The sequence below is a fragment of the Sitophilus oryzae genome, unplaced genomic scaffold (assembly GCF_002938485.1).
Source record: "Sitophilus oryzae breed Bouriz unplaced genomic scaffold, Soryzae_2.0 scaffold_1389_pilon_pilon, whole genome shotgun sequence".
NCBI classification, from domain to species: domain Eukaryota; kingdom Metazoa; phylum Arthropoda; class Insecta; order Coleoptera; family Curculionidae; genus Sitophilus; species Sitophilus oryzae.
In genome coordinates, this window is record NW_022146047.1 from 1,668,880 (window position 1) to 1,683,374 (window position 14,495).

The following is a 14,495-nucleotide window of genomic DNA, read 5'->3' on the forward strand; positions in this document are numbered from 1 at the left end:
AAAAAACCGTATACCTACCTCTACTATACATTTCTTTTACAGAATGGCATGCACGAATGGCACAGAATCTTCTACATTGGAGCACTGGTTTACGTAGCTTGTGGAGTATTCTTCATCATTTTTGGCAAAGGTGAAATTCAGGACTGGAATTATGATGAAGAAGATCGGAAAAAAGATGTAGAAAGTTCACTAAAAGAAGTACAAGGAGTTGAAAACAAAGCGTTCGACAAAGATGGAGAGAGTAAATAAGTTTTAAATTATTTGTATGTTATTTTATAATAAATTTTAATTTTTAATGACCTTGTTTTTTATTAGTCAGCAACAATCTATAAAATTAGTCAGATTTAGGTTTCGAAGACAATGAATTTAACAGATTTTTTTACGACAACTAAGAAATTTTAATGGGATCAGACAAAGCAACTTGAAGAAAGAAACCAAGCATGAAAAGCATCAAATAGAGCACTATTACTAAAAAAATTCTATGGTTTGGAATGAGTTAATGACTGGAGTTAAGAGTCTATTACGCTGTACTGTTCTCAGGGGTCAGGTAAAGCAGGTGTGTGGTTTAAGGAAATATATATTATATTTCAGAAATCTACCTAATGCATAGCCCGAACCTGTCGTGTTGAGCCATATCTATGTAGTGTAGAAATGAGAAGAAATATCTCTTATGGGACTTTATTTGAAAAAGTGGTAACAAAAATGGGAAGAATAAAGAATAAGGGTTCACCAAATGATCACAGAAATTCCGAATAAATCTAAAAAATGAAAAGTAACCATAGATAAGAGAATAAAAGTAACATAACCAAACATTACCCAAAAAAGCTTTTATTTTACTTCTTAGAATATAAAACAATTATTTTTTATGTTAAGGGTCCAGTCTATTGCTGAAAACCGCACCTTCACGTCAAATATTTATCCCTTTTGAATCATTTCCTGTTCTAAAAATTTTCGGCGCCATCTAAAGTCTTCTCTTTTTTATGACCATTTTTGATGCAGGAAGATATTTCTCCTTACCTCTACACTCCATAGCCACATCCATAATTCTAAATACACGTGCTTTGATTAAGGCTTGAAGAACTTAAGATTAAGGCTTGATTAAGGTTTGCAGAACTTCAGCATTTGCTATAAAATAGCGGGCAATTTGTTACAAAACTATATAAATTAGATATCGCTGTATTACAAAACTGCAATCTAGTTCCGTATTGTAACGGAATTTTAGTCCAACATAAGGAATATTTTGTTGATGTTTGACCATCAAAATCTTAAAAATAAAGAAGTTGTCTAAAAATGTGCCACAATACGGATATAGTATAATCCTTTATCTTTAATTTCCTTCTTTATTTGTGTAAAAATACCTAGCCAGTTTTACATAAAACGTTAAAAGCCGAACGCTTATTTTGCTACTTTTTCGAACTAGTGAAATGGACTCTTAACAAACCTCCGTAAATCCGTCCCAGATACTGGCTTACCCAGACTTACAGCATACCCAGACCTTTAAAAAACATATTTACGACTTTACTGTAAAATTAATAGGGGAGCAATATTTGGACAGTTCAAAATTTGCATGGGATTTGCAATATTTCCAACGCCGATGCACCACCCTGTATATGCTCTGCTAGTGTCAGGAAGTGTCTCTATCTAACATGATCTAAGTTTTAACTTTAGATAATATGTTCGCAGGATCAATATTTAAACATTAATGATTTAAAAGTTTCACGAGACGATACAAGGAGAAAAAATTCTAATAACAAAAAGAGGGTTTTAAATTTTCACGGCATTTTCCTTTGTGGAAACCTAAACAAGCCTTCCTCATTATATCCGTTTCAAAGACTTTTGGAGGTTTCTCCTCAATTGGGAAATTTGATAAATAAACCAGTAGAAGAGGTCGATAGAATAAGAAAAAAAAAGAAAAGATTGATGGTAACAAGGTAAAAATCCGTAAGATCAAAATAACCTTAAAAAGAGTTTATTCTCTTAATTTGCCTGTTATTTTCCTTCCACAGATTTTTGTTTATTTTTCCGCCACAGAATAAACATACCTGTAGGTATTAAAAAGCCTTGTGCTGACTGTATTATACAGGGCGAGGCTTAAATAAGTACAAATATTTTAAGGGCGGATAAATCTCGATAAAAGAAACATATTTTCCTTTACCGTTTTTAGTCCAACATAACCGAGTTATTTTATTTTGAAATTAAAAAAAAAGTATTTTTTGCTTAAATTTTGAGAACCACTGGATATTTTCTGGGTTTTATTTCTTGTAAATTTAATCTACTACCTACTACCTATGTTCCCATATTATCGAGAATTTATGTTATTTTACTTAAAACTAAAAAAAAATATTTTTTCAAAATGTTTCAAATTTTTGTTTCTGGGGCCGAAATATACTACCCCTAAAATATTTGCATTTATTTAGGACTCACCCTGTATAAGTAAATAACTGCGAAAACTGTTGTAAACATATCAACAACGTACTATTGTCTAATTTCTTTGTTGTTTGTACGGTACTGGTACTGGTCTTGATCATGAACAACCGTCCACGCGCCAAATTTGAATATGAATTTTAAAAATTGTATACATATTAACTTCTAACTGAACACACTTGCATTCTATATGAGGACTATTATTGGGTCTACAAACTATTCTTCATCAGGTCTATCAGAAATTTTGGCAAGTGTTCTAGTATGAACACTTTTACCGAAGTCTTTATTTAGTTAGCAAACAATCTTTCATGGCAATATTTATAACTACTTTAGCAGTACCGCTAAGGTTTAGTTAAACTTTAACTAGTATCATAAATAGTTATTTATGGTACTAGTGTATTATCTTACATGTAAGGCACGCTGGAAAATGTTTAGCTAATTTTCTCATGTGACTTATGTTATAACACGCGAGTGCCATAAAAAATTTTGTCCAACAGCAGAACTGTTTCATGTCCAATCTCTAAAGAATAATTGATTTAAAAGGATCTACCAGTTCTACTTTCATTGTTGCGAATTAATAAATTATCAGGGTGCGTTTATATATTACTTTGAATAAGAAGACTAAGGAAGGAGCATAATGCTATCCATGTATTCATGCATGGTGGGCGGAAAAAGGACTCTAGGGTGGGGATCCTTGACAGTTCTGTTTGACGATTCATTTGACACCTTTGAATTTCATTTGAAATTTTGTGTATTTGTCAGTCTTTACGAAGCTTATTTTATGTTATTTATTACTTATTCTACTACTGATAGTTGTATAAAGGTAGTAAATCTAGATGGAAATTGTGGCAGAACTTAAATTAACAGTGACACTATCGCGATCTTTCGAAAAATCTCTGCAAAAATCGAGTGAAATAATGGAATAACTTTTCGCTAGAACCTAAGTGACTATATAATATACATACGTGTAGTAAACCGATCATTTATGAAATTCACTTAAATTAACTAATTATATATTTTTTCTTGCATTTTTGCTTTTATTTATTACTTGTCAAAAATTAGATGTCAACGAATTTAGATATGTCAATTTGACTTACCTTCTTCAGTAGCGTATCGGATGTTTGTGTTAATAAATAGTTATTAAAACTTATCTATTTTTATTATAATAATATGTTTTAATAACAATTTTAATAACTACCAACATTATTCAAAACGTAAAATAAAAAAAAAATTATTGAGTCTACCCCACGTCTACCCTACATCATAGTTTTACATTTTATAAATAAAATTAGAACGGCACTGATAAACCGGAATTTAAGTCGGCCATATTTGAGTCCCTTCGCGTTGGATCTAAGATTTTTGATATGCTCCTTCCTGAGTCTTCTTATTCAAAGATATATTACTATGCAATAGAATTGCGTTGTTTTTTTTTGTAAATAATATATAGCACTGACTTAAGACGTCATTTAAATAAATCGCGATTTTTTAACGATGAAATAGTGAATTATCAACATGCCCTAGACACTCAATGGTAATTTTATAGAACTACAAATTTAGTTTCTTCCGCATCGCCAGACGGCGCGAAAGACATTAAAGTACAGGTTTCTAATTTATATAAGAAGATGACATGACAGTCTCTATGGTAACTACTGTCTAGTTGACAAAATGTTGGTGAACCGTCAAGTTATTTTTAAATCATTATTTAAATAATTATTAATTCAGATATTTCTGATTTGTCGGAAAGTTCGGTGATTTCAGTGATTTGTGTTTATAGTTTGTGTTTTTATTAGTTTATGCATTCTGATATTTACAGTCGATCATTATTTTCGTGTTAGATATTAAACTTTTTTATTAAAGTCATTTTGACATTTTAGAAATAATAAATTTATGAACCAAATAAAAAAATATTTTAATCATAAATAAGTAAGTACATAGTTGGTAATATATAGCATTTTTAGGGTCTTGTGCAGAACAGGTCCCCACGAAATCGTGGTTTTTTTAATTTTTAATGTGGATCCCATAGTTAATGGAATGGTTTAAAAGAAAAAAATTGTTGGATGAACCACTTTTTCTACAAAAAAAAATAATTGAAAATTCCAAATTTTCACTACATTTCAATGCGAAAACTCCCTATTATAACCTTCATAAAGACAGTAAAATACAAGGTTATGCACAGTGTTGCCATACTCACCCTGTGTAAAATCGACGAAAACGTTCTACTTTATATTCATTTTTTTTACATTTAGTACGCACTTTAAGAACACGAAAAATTAAAAATATAATAAACGAGGCAAAACAAAAACACTATAAAAATAAATTGACAATAAAATCATTACACAGTATTTAGCACAATTGTTTTAAAATATATTTTTCCCGGATTTGTTCAGTAAGATTCCGAAATCGATGTGATCTGCGTACTTCCAAACACTCCCCACCAACCTAACTTAACCAATGCATTAACACCCCCAAATAACCAGGCTAACCAATGCATTAACACCCTCCAAATAACCAGACTAACCAATGCATTACCACCCTCCAAATAACCAGAATATCTAACCTAACCAACCAATGCATTAACACCCCCAAATAACCAGGCTAACCAATGCATTAACACCCTCCAAATCACCAGGCTAACCAATGCATTAACACCCTCCAAATAATCAGGCTAACCAATGCATTACCACCCTCCAAATAACCAGCCTATCTAACCTAACCTAACCAATGCATTAACACCCCCAAATAACCAGGCTAACCAATGCATTAACACCCTCCAAATAACCATGCTAACCAATGCATTACCACCCTCCAAATAACCAGGCTAACCAATGCATTAACACCCCCAAATAACCAGGCTAACCAATGCATTAACACCCTCCAAATAACCAGGCTAACCAATGCATTACCACCCTCCAAATAACCAGGCTAACCATTGCATTAACACCCTCCAAATAACCAGGCTAACCAATGCATTACCACCTTCCAAATAACCAGGCTAACCTAATTGAGCCTAATGACAAAACTTCATTGATTACGCGTCGAAAAACAGTATATATTAAAAAAACTTATATTTTCGTAGAACCTGAAAAATCCGCAAATTTTATTTCAGAAATTGCTTTAAAATAATCCACACTAACGAATAAGCTACTAGACAGTTCAATTTTTGTTGCACTAAAGTGATAACTTACCGTTTTAAGTCCCTCCACAACAACTTTATTTCAGAAGAAAATCATATAAAGTAATTTTATTGACAACGTCGCAAATTCTATGCGAAGGCCATAGATGACATACCGATGATCGATTAACTGTCAATCGAAAAAGTCATAAAATTGCTAGCTTGAGCTGATGTAAATAAATATATTTTCTTAATTTTTATGCTTACAAAGAAGATTCGTTACATTTTTGTGCTTAAATTAGATCATTCCACGTCTATATAAGGTAATAAAGTACTAATATGTGATGTTTTTACTGAATCCGTGTAGAAAATTTAACATATTTACTGTCCGTCGCCTGTACCTAAAATACGTTTTTTTGCCGTTTTTTAAAGATAAAACACATTCATCCAACAATTTTTATGCTTAAAAATATTCAGTTTAAGATAATCTTCCAAAAAAATCCCAAAAAAGTGTTAAATGCGTGGGGACCTATTGTGCACCAGAGCCGCATTTTTAGTAACAGTTAATTAGTAGCCTATAATATTTTTACTATATCATAATTTATTTGTTAAACCAAAAAAAAATAGGCGCCATGTGCTCTATTGTTGGTGTTTAAAATGGATGTATTTATAACTTTAATTTTGTTTTAATTATGTTACAGTTCTAATGATCTAATAAAATATAAAATGCAGTAAAAAAGTCTATATTTATTATTATATATTTTACAAGGAATAATTTTGCGCTTGAATAAATAACGGAACGCTAAAATTGTTATACCAAAACTCTCCATTAGTTTCTTCCGGATCACCAGGTGGCTCTAAATGACGGATCCATTTGTTTTATATCAGTGTCCAATCTATCTCTAGTACATAACAGTAGTCTATGATTATCAACCAGCAAGTCAGATTTTAAATTCAGGAAGATCTTCCGCAAGTACTTGGGCATACAACATCCTGAGCAATACACTGGTCATTGTATGAGAACATCATCCACTACATTACTGGCAAATGCAGGAGTGAACATGACAACGTTAAAAAGACACAGAGGATGGCGATCTGCAACGGTTGCAGAAGGATATATCGAAGAATCCATCAACAATAAAATAGAGATTGCAAAAAAGATTCAAAGTGCTGTAAGTGTTCCAGAACGAGCCGTTGTAATGACTGAGCCTATTTCAAGCAGTCAGTGGAGGGGCACCATCTGGAGCCATACAAAGTTTTACAATTTCTGAATCTACAAAAAAAATCATTTTCAATTAATGTTTATGTTAATTTAAATAAATAATTGAATTAGTAATTTATGAATAAAGCTTGATAATTTCTATAAAATGGTGTGGCTTTGAAATTATAACACACTAGTTTGTTATAACTTCAAAAACTCACGCGTGTGTTATTATTTATTTTATATGCATGTATACATGTGAATAATGTCTGTATAAGTAGTGGCTGTTGGATAAAAGAATATTATTAAAGAAGACTGTCACTGTGGCTTGTTAACAAACTCGATTACAAATTAGAATTTGCTAAACTACAAAAATAATAAAAGTACATAGTTAAACTTGTCAAGATGTACTTCATAGTTGTAATAATAAATAAGCTGTATTTAATGAGGTGCATATAATGCGCTTATTTTATAGCTTACATGCATCTTGAGAATTAATTAGCTGTAAGAACTTCGCGCGAAATTCGCAGGTGTATTTTAGTTTCCAAGTAAGTTAGTTAACTTTTTAAACTTTGGTTACATATCTCATATCTCTTATAACATCTTAAAACAACAGATATTTACTTCTTTTTTCGTTTTTATTAAAATTATAGATATATATAATAAAAAAAACAGCAGGTTTAGTGGTGATTCAAAATTTAAATGAGGATGCAGTCAATAATTACCACGTAGGCTGATAAAACTACTTTTTCAATTTCTCAAGCTTGAGGACAGTTTCTTAAATGTATAAACAAAAGGCATTAACATTTTGCAAATGTATAACAACGTAAGTTTGTTTTTCTGTTATACAATTGCAAAATGTTAATGCCTTTTGTGTATACATTTTAGAAACTGCCCTGATGATGGAAATAAAATTTTCGAAAGCTTTAGAAATGAAAATGAAAAAGCAGTTTTATTAGCCTTTTAATAAAAAATGATATTTATGCATTAAGTTAACTGCGAACAAAGGCAAAGTTTCTGTCCCGATGGCATATGGCCCGAGGGACAATAATTAACCGAGGCTGTTAACACTTTATAATTCACGTGGTACATAGATAATTTTATTTCCTACTGAATTTAGTATATTTTGGCCCATTTTAAAACGACACAAATGTTGCATTTATTAATTTTCCGGTATTAGCATTGCTGGTATGGTAAGAACTTTATTGTTGCCAGCTTACTATTGTATTAATTGTCATGTTTGTAAATTGACGGTTGTTAACAATCGAGTTCAGATTTATGTCAAAAAACGTCTTTTGCAACTAATACCTCATCTTGATATCTTTTTCAAACCGAAGTTATAAACAAAATTATAAAAAATACGAAAAAATAAGCCCTTAATTACCTTATTTTTCCAACATGGTATCACTAGCCCTCTTGATTATGACCATTCTAATAAAAAGTGACATAGAAACAATTAGTTTATTCTAAAATCGACAATATACCAGAATACCATAATACCAGATATATTAATATCTAATAATTCAGATATAAATGACAGTGAAGAAGAAACGATGTCTCAGTGGAGTCATGGTAGGCTTGGGGAATAGTTGCTTTCGACGTAATAGTATAAACGTCAAAGTGTTATTAGATCAACATTTTACATTTTTAGAAAAACAATCAAAAGATAAAAAACGCTGCTGAGACTATCAAAATGTTGATATAATAACATTTTGACGTTTAAACTATCCCTTCAAAGCCAACTTTTTTCCAAAGCCTACCATGAATTCACTTAGGCGTCGTTTCCTGTTCACTGTCATTGATATCTTAATTATCAGATATCAATACACCTAGTATTATGGTATTCTGGTGCATTGTCGATTTTTTAATAAACTAATCTTTTCTATCTTATTTTTTCTTAGAATGGCCATATTTAAGAGGTCTAGTGATACCGTGTTTTGGTTGGATTTTGAAAAATAAGGTAATTAAGGAGGAAAACTATTATAATTAATAATTATTATTTCTTCGTATTTTTTATAACTTTGATGTGAAAAACATATCAAGATGCGGTTTTTGCCGACTTTTTAAGCTTTTATTACTTTTTATTATCAGCTAAAATTACATATACTATTGCATTTAATTTTTTTGAAAAAACGGGTAATGTTTGTCAAATTGTAAGACAGTGCCCCCTAGCGTCTATGTTCAAAAGCTTATTATTGTTGTTTATATGATATATTATAAAGTAAGGAACGCTCTTTTAAACGAGCTCTCGTTTGTCGAATTCGGTTCATCCAGTCCGGAGTTATTAATATATTTATATAAAAACAGATCTAACCCTCCCCCACCACTTTATTTTGACAGATAGGGGAAATAGTTCTAACAAAAAAAATCAAAATTTACTGAAGAATATGAAGCTATTATTTATAGTACCCATTATCTAAGCAAAATTGTGTAAAACTACATTTTCTGATTTTTCATAGCAGTTGCGCCCTCTAGCGGCCGTGCTACAAGCTTAAAAATAATTTCCAGCAATTTTTCATAGCCTCTTTAGTTGTAAATATTTTTTTTCCGCAGGCCCTACGGCTAATACTTTCCGAGATACAGCCGAGAGCTATTCTTAGTGGGGCAACCTGTACATTAAAATTTTCTATCTGTAATTTTTAAAATATATTGAAAATTTTATTAAAATATATTTATATATAATTTATTTAATTAATACGGTTTGATGCCTAGCTGAACACCATCATAACTAACTAGAAATCCCAATGTTATTGCGTGATGGGGTATTTAACAAGTATCACAAACAGAATTGTTGTTATTATATTTTTAAATATTGAACCGCGAACACAGATTACCGGTAAAATGTATATCTTCTTCGCATTACTTTTGTTTATTATTAATGCAGCCAATTGTCAGAAGTGTGTTAACCCTGGACCTAACGATCCTTTACCTCCTGGTGGTAAGATTTAATTTAATTTTTGTATAGGCTTATCGAATTTTGTGTGATTTTTACCGCTTTAAAAACCAGGAAACAATGATATAAACATAGTTGAGTTTATCTTTGCTTTCCATATGTTAATTACTAATTTTCATTTTGATGTGATTGTTATAGATAAACAGAAAATGTTTATTTATATTTGACATTTCTATACAGAGTGTTCCTAACGGAACTTACTTCTAACTTTTATTTACACAGCCAAAGGTTCCTCTAAAGAAAGTCTTAAAATTAATGATTCATTTTCAATAACTGCAGTAGTTCCAATTATACAGGGTGTTACAAATTCTCAATGTGTTCAAAGTTTATTTAAATATTTATCAGAGTAAATGATAAGGATAAAATCCTTCCACCAATTTGAGGTTTTTTCTTATTATTTCTAGATGTTTACGCATTTTTTCACCCGCCACAAGGTTGAACGATCAGGTGCGGTAGTTGCTAGATAGCTGTTCTGTGACTTGTGCGTTGAAGTTCTTCTCAATATCGTTAAACTGACCCACAATAGAATTTTCAAAAATACCAGCCCACACGTTCAATTTCTGAGGGTTTTGTGTGTGCACCTCGTGAATCGTCTTCTTTGAGTTCTTGTACCAACTGAATTTTGTACGGGTGTAACTTGTGTTTTTTTAATATTCTTTGGACACTTGTACGATTCACGCCGATCCCATTGGCTAATTTTCTTGTACTCAGCGTACTATCCATGGCAACTTGGACCAATACGAATATCTCCATAGCTTCATTTACTACAGGATTTTCCTTCTGCCTCTTTTTATTCATAACGGTTATGCCTTGCGGAACATTTTCGATGGGCCACCCTGTATAATATAAACAATCAAATCATTTCCCTGGATTGGAAGATATATTTCTTATGCGAGAGGGGTATGAAAATTTTGTTTGCGGCATCTTCCATTTGACAAAATAGTGGGACAGGTTTGTGCAAATCGCACCCTTCTATCTTCACTAATAACGGAGATACCGTAAATTAATAGTTTGCTATTTTTTTATTGCTGTTGATATGGATTATTGAATCTTTACTGGTTTTTACTGGCTGATAAAATTACACTCTGAATATAGTTACGTGTTTTGTCAATAGCTACCTACAAATTTCGTAGTTTGTGTATTTTAACATAATATAAAGATATCTATATGAATGACGGTTTATTGTAAAGCTTCATTCAGAACCTCGCAGTTAGTGAAATAAATTAGTGGTTTCAATTAGCGTAGAAGTTGGTTCCTTTAATTTCAATGTAAGCATTCAGAACATCAAAATTAGTGGTAGACATTTTCAATTAGTAGAAAAAGTTAACAAACTTTTAACTTTTCCACTAATTAAGCTTGGTTTTTGATGCATCCGTTATCCGATGATACGATAGTAATTTTATTGGTTGCATTTAAAGGCTTCAATTGGTTAACCTTTTCTAACCAATCGAAGTCTTTAAATTCAACCAATAAAATTAATATCGTATCATCGTATCGTCGGACAACGGATGCATAAAAATCAAGCTTTATACTTCAAAACTTGCGAGAAATATAATTTTGACCTCCTTCCGTCAATAGAAATTGTGGTTAGAAATCAATAATTATTAGGCTTAATTAATAGTAAATAAATTAGGCTTTAATTATTAGGCTTTCTCTATGGATACAACTGACTAACTCAAGCTGTTGCTAGGATATTCTATTAATTTTAATTGTGTTCTTTAAACATTGTGAATGATCGTAAACTAATAGTTATTTTTTATACTAGACGCGATAAAATGGTATTTTATCGTCGACAGAGAAGATTAATTAATTTCGGAAGACGATAATGCAATTTTATCGTCGTGTATAAAACAATATTTTTTTTATCGAGTTCCGTTTTAAAACATTTTCAGAAATTATTATTTCAAGGAATTTATTAAGAGTAGAAAAAATATTGTGCTGGGTTGACGTTGGTTTCCATCATGTAATTTGACAAATAAATCAAGCTGTCTCTTTAGTTGTCAGTTTTGAGTCAATATTTTTTAATTCTCTTTGGTGTCGATTGCTGATTGAATTGGAGCCAGAAATGGCTCAAAACGAAATAAGTAAATTGCCAACAGATATTCAGGTTGAGGCGACAAACGCCATATCCAAACTACTTCCATTTAAATCCCGAATAACTTATGAAAAGAAATACAAAATTTTTCAAAAATGGAAGCAATTAAAAAACGTGCGAGAAGAAATAAAGTTTTTAACCGATCCTCGCTGTTAAAGCATCATTTAATCTACCCTTGCGGTTAAAATACTATTTTATCTACTATTTTTGATGGATATAAGGCAATTTTAACAGTTGCTTTGAAAAAAAAGTATATAGTGTATTTGAAACCAGTAATTTATTCCACTAATTCCCAGGTTCTGAATGAAGCTTAAAATATATATTATGGTATGTCGGTGTTTAGTAAGTTTCGTGGTTCTGACAATTATTCCAATCGCCAGCCAAATTTAATGTAATCGATATTTCTTATGTTGTATCATCAAATATTATGAAGCTATTGATAAGATAATATTAAATTATAACCTCATAATGTATTTTAATACATCTTAGGTATAACTTGGCAAAACTGTACCAAACCACACGAATTCTACACCTGCGGTTCGGCCTGTCAAAACGAATGCAACACTTTAGGCGATCCATGCACCATAATCAACATCAGATGTAACGATCTCTGCTATTGCTGTCCAGGATATGCCAGAGACTGCCTGGGCAACTGTATTCCAGAAAAAGCGTGTCCACCCAAGGGTTCCTGTCCCAAAAAGCCATGTATTGTTTACTGATTTAAATTTTTTATTCAATATACGATGTTCGTTTGTAGCGTTAAGTATTTAATATAAACATTGCTTTAATAATTTTACTTTATCAGTACCCTATTCCTCATATATATATATATATATATATATATATATATATATATATATATATATATATATATATATATATATATATATATATATATATATATATAATATATATATATATATATATATATATATATATATATATATATATATATATATATATATATATATATATATATATATATATATATATATATACATTTTTAGTTATATGTCGATAAATCAACTTTGACACTATGAAGGTGATGTTTATTATTAAAAAAAACATTGAAATTTGAAAACAAATACTGCAAAAGGTAATTGCAGATAAATGACGTACATGATGGGCCAAATTGGACAATTTTAAAGGAAACCCCTTTTTATAGGAGATAGGCAAACACTAATATTGGTGTCTGGAGCTCAATTTTTATAAAAAAAAGTATGATGGTAGAATGTAGAATGTTGAAGAGGGGAGTTAGTCACCGCGACCTTAAAGATCTATTGTGTGTTCCCCTTTCTTGAGCTATAACCAGTTATAACTCATCATACAGTCTCAAGGCTTTAACAAAAGCCAGTATCTGAAACGGCTCCATAGAGGCCAGCTTTCCATCCTTGACATCAGCCGTACCAAAGTTCATGGCACGAATGGTCGTCGTCTCGGCGCACTCAGTGATGAGGTGTTCTGGTGTTTCCCCATATTCCCCACAGAATCTGCATTCGCCGTTGTTTCTCAGCTTCAGCCTACTGAGGTGTTCGTTGAGGAGACAGTGTCCTGTTAGGAACGGCTTGGTATGTCATCCACTGGGAGTTGGAGAAGTGGAATTTTCTTTTTGAGGGTGTTCCAAGCCCCTGACCTAAAAACTCTCCCAGTACTGTTTCCGTCTATGACCATTCTAATCATTGTCGCATTGGCATAACTACCGACGACAATGTGCAGTGGTGTTAGGTCTAAAATGACCTCCATTGCTGCTGTTGGACATGTTCTCATGGCACCTGTTATACAGATACATGCCAGTCTCTGTACTTTGCACAGGTTTTGCCTTGCTGTACGTTGCTCTAGTTTTGTATACCAAGCAACTGCTCCATATGTAATCATGGGTCTTACTATCATGGTATACATCCAGCCCAATTTTGGGGCGCAGCCCCACCTATTTCCCGCCAGTCTTCTGCATATCATGAGAGCCTTTGTGGCTTTGCTGGTAATGTTCTTAATATGCCTGTTCCAGAGAAGTTTACTATCCAGTGTTATTCCTAGATATTTCACTTCCTGTGATGGCAGTATTTCCTTTCCATCTAGATGGATTCTTTTCAAGTTTTTCAAACTTCGCTTTCTGGTGAATGGCACTACCGCGGTTTTATCTGAGTTGATACTCAGCCCGATGGTCCTGCACCATCTCTCAGTGATGCGAAGTCCTCTTTGGATAATATCACACAGGGTGCCTTCATGTTTCACCCGTGCAATCATGACTATGTCATCTGCATACCCTATGCAGTGTATTCCCGCTAGAGTTAATTCTTCCAGCAGTTCATCCACTACCAAGCTCCACAGTAGGGGGGAGGTCACTCCACCTTGTGGAGTTCCTTGCGTTGTTTTAACAACCACAGTTTTGGTACCTATCTCAGCTTCTGCTGTTCGTGTTGAGAGCATTTCTCAAAACCAGCGGATTATCGTATTGTTCACCCCTCTTGTTTCAATCACTTGACCACCTTGTGAGATATATTGTCAAACGCCCCTACAATGTCCAAGAAGGCACAAAGTGCTGTTTCTTTGCTATCCAGGCTCGCCTGTATTAGCTCAGTTAACTTGTACAGAGCAGTTTCTGTGGATCTGCCCGCTCTATATGCATGCTGACTATAGTGCAGTGGTTTAACCTTTAGATGATTTACTCTAATATGGTTGTCCACTACTTTCTCCATCGTTTTTAATATGA

At 32.3% G+C, this 14,495-nt stretch overlaps 2 protein-coding genes across 3 annotated transcripts in view; both read left to right on the forward strand.

Annotated features, from left to right (window-relative positions):
• LOC115875526 (sialin-like) overlaps nt 1–330 on the forward strand; it is a 37,508-nt gene extending 37,178 nt beyond the window's left edge. The window contains exons 9-10 of one of the 2 annotated variants that reach the window (XM_030891005.1): nt 43–263; nt 316–330. In XM_030891005.1, coding sequence (XP_030746865.1) covers nt 43–249 — 207 coding nt within the window. In that variant the 3' untranslated portion in view covers nt 250–263; nt 316–330. The other variant, XM_030891006.1, reaches the window with a different exon arrangement.
• Nucleotides 331–9,539: 9,209 nt separating this feature from the next.
• On the forward strand, nt 9,540–12,576 carry LOC115875480 (chymotrypsin-elastase inhibitor ixodidin). Its single transcript, XM_030890949.1, has 2 exons — nt 9,540–9,675; nt 12,275–12,576. The coding sequence occupies exons 1-2, from the start codon at nt 9,579–9,581 to the stop codon at nt 12,502–12,504; spliced, it is 327 nt and encodes a 108-aa protein (XP_030746809.1). The 5' UTR covers nt 9,540–9,578; the 3' UTR covers nt 12,505–12,576.
• The last annotated feature ends 1,919 nt before the right edge of the window (nt 12,577–14,495 follow it).